Source organism: Pipra filicauda, unplaced genomic scaffold (assembly GCF_003945595.2).
Source record: "Pipra filicauda isolate LSUMZ 115617 unplaced genomic scaffold, ASM394559v2 scaffold60_size3304689_pilon, whole genome shotgun sequence".
NCBI classification, from domain to species: domain Eukaryota; kingdom Metazoa; phylum Chordata; class Aves; order Passeriformes; family Pipridae; genus Pipra; species Pipra filicauda.
In genome coordinates this window covers 1,515,480-1,533,656 of record NW_024104765.1, presented here as the reverse complement: position 1 = coordinate 1,533,656, position 18,177 = coordinate 1,515,480, and the positions used below count along the sequence as shown (strand labels likewise).

The window sequence follows — 18,177 nt, the reverse complement described above, 5'->3', positions numbered from 1 at the left end:
TGAGGGTATTGCCATATCTCCCTACGTGCCCTTTGAGGACCAGGGGCAGAGCAGTATGTGGGTCACGTAAGCGCCACAGTCGGGTTTTGCAGTCTTTCCACCGCAAGTCACTTGGCAACACAGTACTGTGGATCGATGGTAAATACACGAACCTTCTCGAAAAGTTCAAGTGGGCAATCAGAGCCAGGCAAGTGGCCGCTTTTACACTTCGGTTACAGAGTGTTCCTGGAGGGATTTCAAGGAAACCTCTTGGTAGCAGGAAGCTGCTGCTCTAGGCATTCGATGAGTGAGCTGTGTGGTCGTATTCTGCGCCTGGTGCCTTCTCCCCCAGGCTGCTTAATAAATACATGAGTGTGGCCATTATCAGGCAAGCTCCATTTCTTTCACCTGCGCTAATGTACTGGTATTTTATGTCACATCAAGTGAGGAGGGAAAGCAGTGATACGAAGCCTTTCTTCCCTTTCCTTAAATAGGATTGATGACCACAACTTAACAGCATTCCAAGAAAAAGTTGATTGAAGGTGGCCAGAGCCTCCTCTGAGATGCTACGTAAAGATGTTCATCCTGATAATAACTTGCCTTTGCCATTTTCAGAGCAGACACTACTATTGTGTTAGTTTTCTGCAGTTAAATGTGCACACACATATATAAAGGCACCTCTTGGATTTTCCTCCTCTGCCTCACGCTACCTTCCACACGGGCAGCTCCATCTCCAGGTGTTTCCTCCAGCAGCATGCACTTGTTGCCCTTTGGTGCCCCTTCAGCCGTTCTGCTGTGCAGGAGCACCGTCGAGCTTTCTGCACACCGTGAGCTGGAATTCCCTCTGGGCCACTGCAATGAATATTGCAGAAACTTCGCTTAGCAGGGTAGGGCATCGTGCTTTTATGTGCAAGGGCTTGCCAGTTTGAATCACATCTGTTGTGTTGCAGAAGGGAATATTCCTCTGGTTGCAGTGGGTTAGTGGAGTACTAGCAAGTCTCATTTGTAAGGGTCCCGGGCTTAAGTCTCATCTCATCTGTCACCAAGAGAAGGAATCTACTCTGACAACTTCTGCAAATGCTGGTTTCACTTTTGTTTATTTGTTCCCTGACCATGTCCTTTGTTTCTGAAATGCTGTTTACATACTGAGTTTTTTTGGTGCAAATCAATTAGCTTTAATTTCTTTCTCAACTACCTGGTTTTTATCCCATTGCTTCACCAGCATCCTATTGTTAATTCACATGATTATGCAATGTGATATCCCACCCTGGTTAGCAAAATGTTCGAATAGCTGTTGGCAGCTTCTGGAAGAGTAATTAGCAAGTAGGAATTACTTGAAGATGTGCACACTAGCCTAAGTAGGCATTTTCCAGCTGTCTGCAAGTTCAAAAACTCGTAGGGACTTTTCAGGCTCTAACACAAGATTAATTACTTGCTACTAGAAAAGAACATTTACGAAAATGTGTAGTATGCAATCCAGGCTACTGTGTTTTGTTCCTTAATTTGGAAGTGGACTCTTTTGTCACAAAGAACAGGATTTTTACAGTATTTGGTAGTCCTTTTCCCGAGGAGGCGAGCCTTTTCATTACAAGGGGATGTCACGCTCAAATTCAAAATAGTAAAAGCCGCCTACGAAAGCACTTAGGGCTTTGTGTACATCAATCCTCGCGCCGCGGGGCATAGTGCTGTCTTGCATGGGGATGGCGCAATGTGAGCGCCTTTGTGCTGGCTGCCTGAGCCGGGATCCCCAGCTCTGTGTGCATCCTGGTGTAGCCCAGGACATCGGCAATTCCTTTCTTTCTAACGTGTAGGAGTTTCTGTCCACGGTGCTTTCTTTAGAAAGCCATTTCCACTGCTGTGCCTCTGTTTTGCATGAGGAAGTACACGTAAATCAAATACAGCCACAGCTATACTAAAAGCCTCCTTTTTATCCACAGGCAGCTACTGTCAGCCTGCTTTCATTTCTCCTCATTCCTATTCTGTTGCTCCTCCAGGATCAGCCTGAGGGCAGCTGGATTTTTGTTTGCATCCTGCCCTAAGGTAGTCGATGCCTGACAGTGTGATGGAGAGAAGGGGGCAGGCAGAGGAGAAGTGCATAGCTGGTGTATTTGGACTGCTTGACAGTTTTATTTTAAGATCAAGCTCTTCTTGCACCTCCATAGCCTCTTCTGCTCTCTGCCTTTTGCTTGACATCTCTTGCACCTAATTCTCTAATCATCTGGATTATCATCTCTTGGCACCGTGTCCTCACCCACTCTCTAGCCTCTCACAAGCGATTCCCTTTTCCCTCTCCTCTCTTCTCCACTCTGACAGTTCTCCGTTTGCTTCTCTGAGTGTCTGCAACCTTTCTCTCCCCTTGCCTCCCAGCATCATCCCACCTCCCACAGGGAGAACAGGCAATTTCCAGGAATCTTCATTCTCGGTGTTGCCTCCATTCCCACTGCTCTTTCAAGTTCCTTGGCAATCGTGACCCTCTCTGTTCTGGGCAGTGAAACCTCTCCCTCTGCTTCCTGCTCCCTCTTTTTTGCTCCCTCTGGACAGCCTTACATACTCACTGTAGTATGCAATGGCTTTATCTCCGGCTTCTTCAGTTTCTCTTTGTGCACTGAAACACTGGACAGTAGCCACTCTTTTTCACAGTTTGTTCCCCTGTTCCCACTTCAGCCCCTCCACCCCCCAGAGGCAATGGAGCCAGGACTGGGCTCCTGCCCCCTTACTACAGATCCTTCTCCCTTGAAACTTCTCCAGCCTCCTCTGCCTTTCCTTCTGTGCAACCGTTGATCCATGAGCCCCTGGCCTCTTCAGCTCTCTCTTACTCTGAGGTAACCCTGGTCCTTTACTTTCTGTTTTCTTGAACCCTTCCACTCACCCCTAGTAACATGATTTTTAGTGTCCGTATGGATGTTGCTCCTGGCTCCTCCCCATCCCTTCAACTTTTCACCATTGCTTCTGTATTTTCCTGTTTCAGAGCTTTTTCACATGTCTGTTTCCTCCATTATTATTACTAAAAACATTTGCACAAACAACCTTTTCAGGATTTTAATTTCTCCTCTTTCTTTTACTCCTTTGGGAAAAATTCTTACCACACGTAGCAGAGAAGATTGCATGGATGCATACGTACTTCAGGTGAGAAATGCATGGAATAATGGCTACAAATAATACTGAACCACCTAGTTGGTAGAGTAAAAGGAGCGTTTCCTCCATGATTTAAGGATGTGTAGCTATGTTGATAGGACTGGTCCAAAGACTCTATTAATAGAGATCACATAATTTTTTAATGTTTGGAAAGCTCATGCCAGGTAACGTGGGCTAACCCAGAAACACACAGTGATAATAATACATATTTTTTAAGAGATAGTAATTAAACATTGTGCATATGTGTGCACATGTGTGTATATACAGATACACATACATTCGTGTACATTTATACACATATAAAACTATAGACACGTGCACATGTGTCTGCTTTTAAGACACTATATTGGAACATAATATGCTGTGATGGAAAAGCATCATGTCATTCATAACCTAGTGGTGACTGTCCTGTATTTCATCAAGCAACAAGTATTTATTCAAAGCATTTTAACATTCCTTTGGACATATAACCAAATTCTGTCTTACTAGCACTTTAAAGTCTTGAAGTAGTGGCATGAATCTGTAGATAGACTTACGTGATTTTGACCTCTGAGAATTATAAATTAACTCAGTCTATTTCTATAAGACTTGAATTGTTCTAATAGCAAAGTCTTCATTTAGTCTGATGACTAAATTTTTAGCAAAATTGTCTTCTCCTTTCATGCAGCTGTATCACTAAGTGGTCAAGTTTGTCTAAAAAGACTGGATTTCATTCTGTGTAACAACTTTTGCATTCTTCTGACGGTCCAGAAGAAGACTCATGGAGTGATTTTTTTAAATTATTCTTTTTATTGCAGCCTGCAATGTAGGTTAGGTACATTTAGGGTAGGCAGAAGCTGAGGGGGAAGAAGTAAGAAAAAAAAAGCATGCTTGTTATTACATTGCAGACTGTTCTCTTTTACATGTATACCGAGAGACAAACCCCCCTGGCAAGCACTGGAGTTTGCCATCTCGGCTGGTCCCCTTCTTAGCACAAAAAAATGCTGTAGGGTTTGCAAGCACAGGGAAGTATTGATTGATACCTAGCACGCTATTTGTATTACATATTTCAGTTAATAATTAGAAATGCTTTTAGATTAGTTTTGTTTGAAATACTAATCAATGAGCTTTATAGATTCCCCGCTTTATACATAAACATAGCAATCTCCAATGGAGCATAAGAGTTTTATTTTATCCCATATTGTTTATACTATATAATTATTAATCTGTAGTTTAATCTCCTTGTCCCCGTGCTTTTGTGGTTTGATCCCGCTTGTTACAGGCACTCTCAAATCTCATTAAAGGCCATGGATTAAAGGGATTCAACACCTTCACAACTAAGTTCTGGAATGTGCTAGATTCATCCTGTTGCATGAAGACCTTGTGGTGCTTCTCACTCTACATGTGCACCAGGAACCGGACTGGCTGCCTTGTATCTTGTAATTTCCCTCTACGAAGTCTTATTTTGAACCACAGTAGGTTTTCCAGACTTCAGGTGCATGGGGTCACAGTTTTCTTGCTGTGATGTTCTCTCAGCCTGTAGATGGAAAACCATCAGTGTTTTAGCTGAGGGGGAAGTAAAAAGGAAAATAAAGCTTGAAATTACGTGTTGATTTCCCAACATTCAACATTTTTTTGAACTCTTGTAGAGCTCTGGTGCCCCCATGCTGTGGAGCAAAGATGTTAGATCTCAGCTGGAGAGTGGGTTTGGGGCCATGCTGCAGCTGTTACTGTTTCCCTTGGAAATCGGTTAGACCAGCCCGGGAGTTTGGAAAAGAAAGCCCAGGGCAGCTGATGGCTTCTGCTTAATGCTACCTCAAAAGTTGAGTTTCTGACAAAGCGGGGGGACCTGCAGAGCTGTTCTCTGCTTGCTCCATCTGTATTTGGTGTGGTGTTGCAGACTGCTTAGTTGGGATTTTGCAGACCAGTGATGGTCAGCCGGTTCTGCTTGGGGAGTGGGAATCTCCTGGCTCCTACCCTTATCCTCACCCACATGGACTCGGGGGTCAGGTTATACAATGGCACCTTTAGTTTGTTTAAAGCAAGGAAATTATGCACAAAAGCTGTTAAAAGAGTATAAGGTTGTCAAGTGAGAAATGTTACAACATCGCCTGCTCAGCCTTCAATTGGATCCTGCGTACATGCAAATTTGACAGTCTTTAATTGCATGTCTCTAAGATCTGTGGAGAATATAGCTTCTCAATTCACTTCAGAAAAATCATACAGACTTTTTTCTTCTCAGAATAAAAAGCATTATCTCTTAAAGATTGTCCAGACTGTAGCTATGGGTGTGCATTTCATCAGCCAGGGAAAGCTTCCCTAGGTCAGAGCTGCCCAAAACACAGCCCTGAGCAGACCTGCCATGGTCCTGAAGTAGTGTGGCAATGGTGATTGCCACTGTGGGGACAAGGTCCTCACTGATTTCTTTTGTGTTGTCCTCAGATATGGTGCAGCCAGGTGTCCTGAATTGTCTGTCCTCTTGTGAATGGAGAGGACAGGGAGAAAGTAGCATGCTGCAGGTGCCACTTACCATGCTGCTGAGGGTAGACAAAGCTTGGGATTTTGTGGATCTCCAAGCTGAGGTCTGCAGAGACTATGGGGAATGTCTGGTTTCAGTGGCCTCTTTCTCTACCAGTGGTATATTCCCCTTGAAGACAAATGAGCAAGCAGGGGCTGTAAACTAACCTTAGAGAGAGAGTGACATCAGTGAATGTCCAATTGCATAAACCAGCCTTACACAAGTCTAGTATAACTCTAAACCAGTATATGTAAGTTTAAATCATTAGGATGGTACAAGACTCATGTTATTTGATGTTTTATTAACCAGTTCTTAGCACTGTGGGAGAGACATTGGAGAGAGTGGCACATGAGCCAAAAGATTTTCAGTTGGAGTGCTTCTCTTAAAAATAGACTGGGAAATACAAGTTTACAGCTTATTGCATGAGAAAATGAAGAAAGAAGGGAAGCAGTTTGTCAAAACGTATTATTTGTGGACAGTCTTAAATAATGTGAATCACAGGGTCTCAAATCCTGTACAATGACCTTGTGCAGTCAGAGTACATCATCTACCGGGAGACTGTAAATTTATGTGTGCACTGTACTCAGAATTGAAAAAGATGTTTTCCAAAGTTAAAACCTGTTGTGTTGGCATAACATTGCATTTAAAGTAAAAAGCGTTGAACGCACTGGGAATTGTTGAAGAATATTCTGCCAGCTCTCAAAATTATGATTTTACACTGCCATCAATAACAAAAAATGTAACTCTAATGAGAAACCATTCTGGTTAAATGAAGAAATATAAGTCATGATAAAACATTTATTAATTGAATATCTAAAAAAGGGAAAATAGAAAAGGCAGAAATGTTCCCCATGTGTTTTTTGTATTTGAAACTGTAGAAGAGGATGTGTCCATCCTGTGCACGGATGTGAAAAGAAGAGAAAGTTTGCTGCTTATAGCAAAGTAGGATCTGAGAGGCAAGAGTGATTGAAATTAAACAGTTTCACATCCTAGTAACTTCTACATCCAGGAATCTTAAGGGAGGTGGCCAAAGAGCTCTGTTGAATGGCTGGTAATTCGTAATAAATCTTGGGAAAACGGGAAATTCCAGAAAATTGGAGGACTGCCAACTGTATTTCCGATATTTAAAAAAGGTAAAAAGAATGTTCCAGGGAACTGATGGCTGCTTTAGCTTGCCGTCAGTCCAGGGTAAGATAGTGGAACAGCTATTTCAGAATCTGTCAAGAGAGAACTTGGAGGCTAAAGGTATATATAATTCCATTAAGAGTTAAAGAGGGAGCTTGTCAAAAAACCCTGCTGGTTTTCTTTGCTCTGTCAGAATGGCAAGTCTGTGTGATAAAGGCAGCTGTTGATTTGCCATTAGGAGGCCAGATTAGGTGGTCCTTTCTGCCTTTTGGGTTTGTGAACCATATAAGGAATGCCCTGACATTAAAACTCCCGTGACAGAGTTTCAAACAAAAATAATCAAGCCACTCTGTTTCCCTGGGATAAAGTGTGGCTTAGTTTTGGATTTGGGGTGTTAACCTCCGATTTGATTTGATTTGATGGCTTTTGCAGTTTTAAGTGTGTTGAGTACCTTGTAGTTCTGTGGGGGTAAAGAAACCAAACCAACTTCAAAAAGCTTCATGAAAAGCTCAACAAATAATGTAAGTATCCTCAAACAAAGATAAAATCCAAGTTCTTCTTATAGCAGTCTTTGCAGCTTTAATCCCTCTTTCTTTACCATGGCAAAGAAGATTTCATAAGCTTCTCTGGATCTTACACAGAAGGAAAGCTTGTGTTCGCCTTCTGCTGTCTTTGTAGTCCTGTAAGAAATTATAGGTGCAGATGCTACGTTGGCTGTACTTACCCTCAAAACCACAACCCAAATGCATCAAATCTTTTCTTTCTCTCTAGGCTCCTTCAGGCTGCAGTTGCACTTAGTAAAAGTGCCCATTTCTGTCTCACATCCACTCCTTACCTCAGCTGCAGCCTGGTAGGTGTTGGCAGCAGAATTGATTTGCTTTCTGTGCACCTTTCTCCATCAAATGATTTATTGTCTGCAACAGGAAAGGCAGTCAAGTTCTAGAATAAGGGACAGTCCATGGATAAAGGGACTTTAAATAGAAATCTAGGCATGTGCCAGACTCTGAGAATATTGGGAAGGCTTGCAACTCCTGATAAAACCTTTTGATAACAAAATGGCAGTTCTCAGATCCTTGCGGGATCAAAAGCACTGTCAGAATCCCTTGGTGTAATCCAAGTATCCCCATGCTCTGAGAGTTTCTAAATAGTTGTTTCAGTGACCTTCTGATCATTTGATCATTAGAAAAACATGTGAAAACTGGTTTTGTTTTCAAAAACAGTTGTTTTGTGTTGATAGGCCTCCCAAGGTTCAGATGTGTAAATTTGCGGACCCTAATGCGGTAGTCACTAGAATATAGTTAGTTAGTTAGTTATAGATTATTCAAAATTATTTAACCATAAAGAAACATTTTTCCTTCAGTTGTCAAATGAGAACATTATTGTTGGTATCCCTTTGGTTATGGAAAATGCTGCCTGAACAGATAGTGGCCCAGTCTCCAAGGAGAAGGCAACACCTGTATTCTTTCCCGAGAGCAGAAGGTGTGAAGTTATAGCCTACAAAATTTAACCCAGTAACCTACTGCATGCGTTCCTGCTCTTCACACATTAATCACAACAGACATGTTCCAAAGGACATGCCAGTGTGTGTCCCAAGGAAAGATGAAGGACATTCTAACCACCTGCTAACTTGCAGCAAAGATGAAAAGCTTGCATTTTAGGGGGGGAAACAAAGAGAGCAGAATTTTCCCATAACAGCTATGCAGTATGACAGGAGAAAATGGGATTTGGTTGCTTTCACAACCTCTGCAATTTGTGTAGTTGAAGATGTTCGCTGTGGTTTTGACGATAGCCTCACCTGCAGACAGAACTGCTTCCACCAGTTCTGCAGATAGGCTGGAAAAGCAGTAATTAGTGCAATTTAGTGGAAAAAAAAAAATAACCAGGAGACATAATTTTGAGAGAGAACTTTCTGTTTTGTTTTGGGGTTTGTTTTGTGGGTTTTTTTTAAAAAAGCAAAAACAATGCTCATCAACCAAAAACTTCAAGTACAGAGCTTCAGCACTGAATTCTACCGGGGCTTTAAAGTAGAGAATAAGAGAGATTAATAGCTTCTATTCCCATAACTTGTTAGCATAGTCTTTCATATAGTCATATTATCAAATTTCAAATAGAGAGGCACCTTCTTTAGTATCCCAAAGTAGTGTCATTCTGGCAAGTGACACAGATATTTGACAAACCATTTGTGCTTCAGCAATTTCATCATTTCAGATGACATTGCAGTGTAAATTGTACATGTATACATAGACGCGCACATATGCTCATAGAGGTACACATAAATGATTTAAAGGAGTAGGAAAAAGGGCAAAGCCATATCACTGTATCACTACTCAAGTAAAACCCCAAAATACTAATTTAAAGCAAAGGAATCAGTGGGCCTTTGCCAGAATTTCCAGCCTCCATTTGTGTGGAGACCTTAAACAACTTCAGAGAGCTCACCAAACTGGAAGGCAAAATAAAAACAAATCACTAATTAATTTTTCCATCTTCAGTTTTTTAATCTGGCAATCCAGTTTATCCAAGAACAAACCAAAAGGTTGTTTTGTCTTTTCCCCAAGGTCCTGAAGCCACTGACTGCTTCAGAAAAACATAATATGTTGTTTGTTGTGCTTGGTGGTTTCCTGGCAGTGTTTCAGTGTTGGGCATTCCCCATTCTACTTTGAATAAGCTATTTTGAGTATCAGACTTGGTTCCGGTCCCCTTCACCATAGTCAACTACTGTAAAGAGCAATGTGAAAGCCATGAGAGGAGACCTTATCAGGAAAGAGATCTTCTGTGTTTCTCGCTTTCCATGCTAATATATGTCAGTTGAGTAGCTTCTGAGAAATAAGGACAGTTTTTCTGTTGTTCCTCCTATTTTCCTGCCTGGTCTATGTGGAAAGTATCCCTACCCATAGCAGGGAGCTTGGAATTAGATGATTTTTAAGGTCTCTTCCAACCCAAACCATTCTATGACCCTATGATTCTGCGTCTTCTCCCACCCGTCTACCATGCGTCTCTCCTGTGGGCATCATCAGTGTTTACAGAACATTGAAAATGCATGTTACACTAAACCTGACTCACTGAGTGTAGGAAAATTAGTAGTATAATTATACAATTTTTACCGAGTCATAAAAAGAAGCATATGTATACTTTGCCTAGTAGGCCTGCATAGAATGTGTATGTCAATGCATGTACTGTATGTAAACATTATTTGCATGTTAACTGAAGTCCCTGAAGACTGCGAGCTATCATTACCTTGTTCATCTGGGTTACTCTCTCAAAAGACAATAACAACATAACCCTCTGAAGTCAAGAAATAGGTTTTTTCTGTATATGGAACATAAATCTATTTGGACTCTTCAAAGCAACCTCCACTGGGAATCCCTGCCTCCTTGTGGTACCAATCTCTGAACAACCTGAAGCGCAATTTCTTTAGAGTAGACACCTGGGGTTTAAATAAACATTAATCATGGAGACTGTAGGCATCCTGACAGTACTTTTTTTTAAAAAAAAGATTCATTGTAGAAATGAAGCTGTGGTACATTTCTGCTCGTGTGTGCATTCTGCCAATAGCAAAATCATTGTAAGTAACCAAAATGCTACAGATGAAAGTTATATTCAGCAGTTCTGTTTAAAAGTCTGCAGGATCAAAGTGCCTCTTTTTTATTTTTTTTTTTTTGGCTTAATATCTATCCAGTTGTACTGTAGGGTCTAGGTCCAGTATAAGAAAACCAGTGAGTGACTTTGCAGTGGAACTTACTTCCTACATCAAAGTTGTGACGGCATATAAACTGTTCAAAAACAGCCATTCCACGGTCTGCAGGACCCTGTTTGTGTCAGTTTAAGCTTAAGAAGGAATTTCCAGTATTCTTATCTGTATTTTGAAAGCATGTGAAGCTTGCCGTACGGAAATGGGGCTCATGGCCCAGCCCTGCAGCCAGCCCAGGCACTGATTATTCTGATGACTGACTGTGGTGTAGCTCATCAGGGACCAGTTTGTGGCCCTTTGTCCACGTGCAGCTGTTCAGCAATTCTCTGGGTGTTCCCTGGGCTGTGGACGCTTAATGTCTTGGAGCCATGCAGCCTCCTCAGCAATGGGAATTCTTGCCTTTAGGAGATGTTAGGAGATGTCTGTTGGGCCCTGCTGTGTGCCCAACCAGACCTGCCTCTCTAGAAGGCCTGTGGCTAAATCCTCCCTTGGGTTTCTTTTAGCTATCCCCCTTGCCACTCATGGTCAAGTGAAGGTTGTGTTTCATGCAGTAGGGTCAGAAGGACTAGCCATCACTATCAGCAGCAGCACATGTCTACAGCTGCCAGCCAGGAATGCTCCTACAGTGTCTTTTCCACTTGTCCATGTACCTTGTGCTTTACAGCAGAAGTTACTTGAACAATGTGAAAAGCTCATTTCTTAAGACAATCTTGCTAATGGCCCTGGCACCCACAGTATGTTTGGCAGGAGGCAAGTCCATGTAGCCTGGCAGCTCAGTAGTCTATTTTCAATTATCTGGGGTGCTCAGAGAAGAAGACATTAATATTTCTGAGGATGACATAGCAAATTACTACTGCTCCCTAACCTTTTTAAATTGCTAACACTGTTGTAATCTGTAATTACAGAAATCAGTGTGAGAATTGTGGCACAGTATAATTATCTTTCCTGATACTTTATTACTGTATGAATTATTAATCAAAATCAGTCTTGTATAGTATTTGCAGCAACTAAGAAGAATAATCTATAATTAAATTTCGTTGTTTCTATTTTTGTGCTAGTGTTTTATGATGTTGTAATTGATAATTAATTGGTTAAAAATTCACACAATTCTTGGGAGTTTCATATGACTATGACTGCTCAGTATTCAGCATTTATTAATTGAATAATGGGCTCACTGAAGAGACCTTTGTATATAGTCTTCTGTCATTACAATGAGCTCTCAAAAATGGTGAATTAATCATTAGGCCTTTCAATAGTTTCTTTTTAAAGGAAAGCAGTGACAATATAATCATATGCTTTGTTGTTATAGCTATAATTGAGAGATCGTAATAACCAATTATAAGGATGGTCATTTTAGAAGCTCTGAAGTGTCAGTTATTGATAACTTTCTTTAAAAACAAAGTGTTGATTACACAGAATGAGTCTTTTCGTAGAAAAACTATTAGGAGATGGGGAAGGAAGCCTGGAAAATTATTTTCCTCCCACTTGCCACTTAAAACCAGTGCATGTTTATCCCTAAAAACTGTCAAGTCTGATGTGCTTTTGCTGCCATTTTTCAGAAGTAAAGTTGCTTTCAACTTTTTTCATTATTTTATCGTCATTCTCCCCATTTTTTTCTGAATATCTTTTGCTAAATTGTTAGGGGGAAAAAACAATAGAAAATGTCAGAACAAAAGACCATTTTTTCACACACTCTGCATCCTATTGAACAGGAATACTGTGAGATGTTTACGTGCAAATCTGTGGTGCAGATTCCAGCTACTTCTGACCGAAGAGCCTTAGATGCGTTCAAGATAGCCACTTCAAACTATTCCTAAGATTCTTTCTTTTACTGTTAGTGGAGCTGACGGGGAGAATGTGAACTGGAACTAGAAATACACCCAGTTCAGTATTTGTCCTCTCTTAACACAATCAGGAGAAAGCCAGGAGTCACCTTACATAGCAGAATATAATTTGATCTCCAGCTTATGCTTCCAAGCAAAACCTGTGGTTCATTTCACACCAGGTCAGTTACTGCAATTCTTAAATGCGGAATCACAGTTATTTGTTGGCTTCTGTACTAAAATGTAACATTACAGGCATAATGAGGAGATACTGATAAGCCTTCTCAGACCTTTGCTGTGAAGTTGTTGGGAATCCTCTGTGTGTTATTATAGATCTAATGTCCTGTTTATACCTCCTAGGATACAAGTGAGCTTTTGTTTCATGGGATAAGATGATGCCTTTAGGTCCTTTTTTTCCCCCGTCCCCTTCCTTGCTGGTGTTTTGCCATGGATAGACTACAAAGATGCTTCTGCTGCAGTTAATGCACCTTTTATGAGTTAATGTTGTGTGGCTTTTTGTGTCTTAAACTGACTGCTCTTCTGGAGCCAGTGGGAGCGGGAACCCCTGGTGTCAGTGACACCCACCACGTGTAATCTTCGGACAGATATTTTCTATTGCTTGCCTTCAACAACTTGGTCCCATGCAACTTCAGTTCCTGTTGGAGAGAGGGAAGCTCTGGGCAGCATGCCCATCGCTGTCTCCTGAAGCTGGGGATGGAGGGGGCGAGGAGGTCTAGGAGGCATGTGTGGAGGTAACAGATTTGGGTTTTCATGTGTGTTGACATCCATTAAATAATTTGTTTCTGACGCAGTAGTTACTGGGTCAGGAAAGATGGATAATAGAGGCACATTTGTTGTCGGACAGTATGCTGGAGCATGTAAATATCCCATGTACCCTTCATCTGTGTACCCTTGGTACTCTCAGTAATGTGCCGCTGAATATTTTTATTAGGAGTAACTAATCCTTTTACGTATGTGGTGAGTAACATGTAGTTGTACATATGGTTTATTGCAGTGACTGTGAAATCTCTCAAGGAAAACAAAACAAGCATCTTGCTGTGAGTACACGGTACAATTTCAGTTCATTTCAGTGGTCAGGAATCACAGCTCTTCTTTTTTAGAAACTCTGTATTTGTCTTGCTTCTTTTACTTGTGTGCCCTCTCCTGTTTGCAACACTAGAAACAATAAATAGCAGTGCTGCTTTGACCTTTTTATTTTGTATTATTTGTATAGTGTCTATTGAATTGATCATGCACGTTGAGAAGGGCTTTTTCTCTTTCCTTGACAGTGATCTTTTTCATTGTTCTTCTGAGGATTTCTTTTCTCCTTGTTTCAACATCAGTAATCAGATCCAGATGCTACACAACAGTGTACTGCACCAAAAGTAACTAGAAAATACATCTCCTTATTAGAATATTTCTGTCTTTCTAAAATCTCCTCTAGGTGATGACAGTCTGCCTGTCTCCAGTCTGTCTTTTTTGTGAGAGACTCCAAATTGGAATTGAGATTCCAGGCCAGTGAGTCTGTGGTCTACTGTGATGGTGGTCAAACACTGCAACAGGTTTTCCAGAGGTGACGTGAGGTCTCCACCTTTGAAGAGACTCAAAACCCTTCTGCATACAGTCCTGTTGCTTTGAGCGGGGAGACTGAACTCCTCCAACCTCAACCATTCTATAATTTATTTTTTTTCTGATTGCCACCTTTGTGGAACAGAGTGCTCCGGATTTAGTGTGTCACCTTGTTAGTGCCTAATTCTTTTTTATATTGTCTTTTTAAAATTCCCAACGATCCCTATTACCTTTGACATTTGAAATAATTTTATCAATTTCAGTCTCTCTGACATGGTCTTTGAACTTCTAGGTCACTAATCAGTGTAGGATCATCAGATAGTTTCTTTTGGAAAGGACTTGAGGAGATACCTAGCTCAACTTCCTGCTCAAAGCAGGTCAGCTCTGAGATCAGAGCAGATTGCTCAGCACTATATTCAGTGTGATCTTGCAAATCTCTAAGGATGGAGATGACAACCTCTCCAGACAACCTGTTCCTCAGTTTTTACTTATGTCCAGTCTAAACCTCTGTTGTTTCAAATTGCTCCCAGTGTCTGGCTCCATCTTCTCGATGGCTTTGCTGTAGGAGTGGCAGGCTTCTGTTAGGACATCCAGACACATGTCCTGGAAAGGACCTGGTACTAAGTGTGGCCAACCCTCCTGTGGATCAGAGGAGCTCAGGCATGTTGCACAGCATGACCATAGGCAGATGTGGGCCAGTTTCTGGAGAAATTTCACTGTTAACCTGTTGAAAATAACCCAAATAGCCCGTGTCCCTCCTCTGTTGAATACAGTTTATCCTAAGTGGTTTCCAAACTGATGCAACTTCTCATCTTATGACAACTGAGTTTCTCTAACAGGCGTTTGTAAAGGTTTTGTCAAAGGATTTCTGAAAGTCAGCACTAATTACGTGTACCAGTGTTCCTCACTACTAATTTGACACACTTCAGGAATTCTAATAGAGCCCATCAGAAACATGACTTTCCCTTGCAGAAGCCATGCTGCTTTGTCACAGTGATAATTTCCCTGGTTAAGTGCTCTGTAATTGTGCTGCGATCAAGATTTACCTTTTAACGTAATTCGCCCAGTTCTGATGCAGGACTTTCTGGTCTGTCTTGATAAGATTTTCTCTCCCCTCATATTTCCCTTTAAAAACAGACACCATATTGCCTGTGCTCCAGTCTCGGGAGGCAGGAGCTGGTTTTTTTGTGATAGGTAATGTATTTTTGGTAGCAGCTCAGTCAGTGCATTTATGAGTTCCTGGAGAGTTTTGGATGAGTGCCAGACAGTACAGACAGCGTGCTGCAAACCAGAGTGTTTCAGATGTTCCGTGAGCAACATTTTTCGTCTCCTGAGGTTTCGTATGCCTCCTCCATGCTGCCCATGCCAAAGGGCTCAGTGGGATCTTCCACCCATCACCATGGAAGGAAAGTGTAAGCAGCGTTCCAGTTCCCTTCACTGCAGTTGCTGGCCTTTACCAGCAACCTGTTTTGGCTAGGTCTCAATGGTGCTTTCCTTGCCCACAATAGTTTGTGCCAGTTTCTGGAAACTTTTGTTTCAAAGACGCTTTTTCTGGCAGCATGGTGACCTATATGCAAACAAATGCACAGCGTGTTCTTTTGAGCCAGAGAAAGGCTTGCTAAGGCATTCTCTCTTCTGTTCGAAGAAATACCAAGTGTGTAGCAATGATTTCCATGAAGAAGGTTCTGCAAACTCAGCATAATACTGAATTCAGCAAAAAATGATGCAGTTTAATTAACACTGTGTAAAAGGCTTGCAGCCAACTTGCTTCAGAGTTCAGAGATAATACCAGATCCCTGCTTTTTTAATTCTGAGGAGAGGGGGGGAAAAAAGTTGAATTCTGTTAATTTTGTGCTACTTCGTGCCAAAGTCCTACAGTGACCTTTCCTCTTTGCCCTCTAAACTGTTTTCCTGTGAAAACGAACAATATACTTCCCAGTGAAGGGTTTCATCATCTTACACCTTTCCTGCAGGATAAAGCCCTCTTGGAGAGGAAACACCTCATGTCTGGAGGTCATTTAGTCGATGGCAGATCGTGGAAAAGGAAAGACGGTAAATCGCTTGTGTTGAAACATTAAAAGCTGATAAATAGGTGGTCCTGAGCTGTAGCCCAGCCCCAGTTTCCCTGTGCGCAATGCAGGGCTCAGGGTGCTTCCTGGAGCAGTCAGGGGCACGGCCAGGGGGAAGTCTGTGTCAGGCTGAGATTGCAGCTGCCAGCCAGGGCATCCACATGGACTCTCAGTGGCTGTGGGAAGGGGCACGGTGTGGATCCACCCTCGGGAAGCTTCCAGAGTCACAACAGTAGCCTTGGGAAAGAGCAGTGATAGGAGCAACTGGGTGGAGGTCCTTCCCAGGAGGGTGGCTAGAGATCTGCTGGAGCGGATGGTGCAGGTCACTGCTCCAGCATCTCAGGACCGCATTGGTCAGAGTTTTAACACAGAAGGCAGGCTTGCTCACCAGAGGGGAAACACACCATAGTATTTTCAGCACTTTGCAGTGCATGCAGCAGATTTTTTTAAAAAATACACTTGATGAGAGCTGTAGTTAAAAAGTGGGAAATTACTAATTAGTAACCAAGTAATTCGGGGTTTGATTCACACAAATTACACTATTACTGTAAGAAAAGATTGCAATTTCAGGCTAACAGTGGGTTTTCGTGGGGGTTTTTTTAAGGGATTGAGAATATAATTGATATTCTGTTCATTATTTGCCAGGTTTCAGATTTCTTGTCCTTTCTTTTCATCGTCTGAGATATTACAGGCATAAGAAATGCCTGGAAAATAAAAGGGAAAAAAAGCTTACTGCTTTCCCCTTTGCATTGTCATTTGGAGCTCTCAGGCTTTCCCACTAGATTGTTCTTGTAAATTCTTGCATTTCATAGCACGCAAGAGTGACCACTTAGAACATAATTATAACACTATCATTAGCATCAGTTCAGTTATACAGAAAGCTGTGGGTGAGATGAGCTAAGTGTCATTTTGTCTTTTACCTTACTGGAGTGCTAATAACATGATTGTTAATTCTTCTCATTGGTCTCAATTGATGAGGAGAAAAAAAAAAAATCTTTTTCTTGTTAAGAAATCCAACTGGTATAACCCCCCTCGAGTGTCTCCCTCCCCTGCCTGTATACAGATCAATAAGCAGCTATGTATTTTCTCTCTAGATGTTAAGGAGGTGAAGAGCTAGTCTATGTTGCTTGGTTGTGGTTTTTTTCTGTTCATGTAAGCATTTCAGCTGAGTACTCAAAAGTGTAGCATGAGTCAGCATGAAGATTGAAAATACCAGTAAAAGAGAAGCTGTAAGCATTCCTTTAAGACTTCCAGTAATATCGCAGTTTTGTACTGTTGGCAAAAATTTTGTAGAAAGAGTCATCATAGCCACTGGTTTAAAAATACTCCTATAAAGGTAGGAAGATGGAGTTATCATTGAGAAGTCTAGTAAATACAAGTAACAAATGGGTCCTCTGAAGTCCATTCTTGTCTAGATTACTCACATCTTTCGAATAACACTGTAGGAAAATGTTACCCTAGTCTGAACTCATGGCAAGAGAAATAGTCTGAAGTCATTTTGTGTCTAGTCATGTACCTGTATACTGCATTAGCAAAGGAAAATGCTGCAAAGATCCACATTAAAAGTAGGAGAGGAGGAACTTTGTTTCAGCTTGCTACAGTAGTCAGATACTTACAAAAAAATAGTCATCTGTTGCCCTTAGCCTTAATGCCTCTGAATCTTACCTCTCAGAAGGCAGTTGTTCTCAATAAGGAAAAATAATTCCTTAAAAATATTTGAGTTTTGTGCATTTGCACAACTTCCCCTTCAACAACAGATAGAGTAAGGCATACGAATAATCCTTTTTCAAAACCATGTAAGTCCTAAAGCAAGTGTGTTTGCTTTGTTTTGGGCTATATAGTGTGTTTAGACACAGCACAGGGTTTTACACTTTCCTATTCAGAGAAGTTGAAATGGGAAGATAATGCAAAGAGAATTCAGTGTGGCGCTGGGCAAGAAGTGTTGGATAAAAGAATCGCTTCAACATGTTCGTTTTCAAAGGCAGTTCATGCAGTGTTGGGTGTTTGGGAAAGCTTGATCCCTTCTACCTCACCACCGCTAATCCAGTCCCCGTGTTCAGAGGCATTGCCACTTCTACGTGTGTCAGAAATTGCAGAACATCAGGCTGAGAACTTCCTAATCCAGATAGTTGTAATGGGTGTGTAATGGGTGTCTTACATCCATCCTTCCAACCTCTGCTCAGCTGTCAGAAGGGAGAGACTTACCTGCAGGCAGGAGCAGCCCCAGCACCCATGTACTGTCTGGGGCAGAGCTCCGTACAGGTCAAGGGATTTTCTTGGGTCTGTGGGTCT

At 41.6% G+C, this 18,177-nt stretch overlaps 1 protein-coding gene across 2 annotated transcripts in view; it reads left to right on the top strand.

The window, feature by feature from the left end:
- The window catches only part of BACH2 (BTB domain and CNC homolog 2), a 188,844-nt gene that overhangs the window by 123,212 nt on the left and 47,455 nt on the right, over positions 1–18,177 (top strand). The window contains exon 2 of one of the 2 annotated variants that reach the window (XM_027743602.2): positions 15,790–15,868. The exons of the other annotated variant lie outside the window; for it this stretch is intronic. Within the exon in view, the coding sequence (XP_027599403.1) occupies positions 15,842–15,868 (27 nt within the window). The 5' untranslated portion in view covers positions 15,790–15,841. The remainder of the gene's footprint in view (positions 1–15,789; positions 15,869–18,177) is intronic. 2 annotated transcript variants of the gene reach the window in all.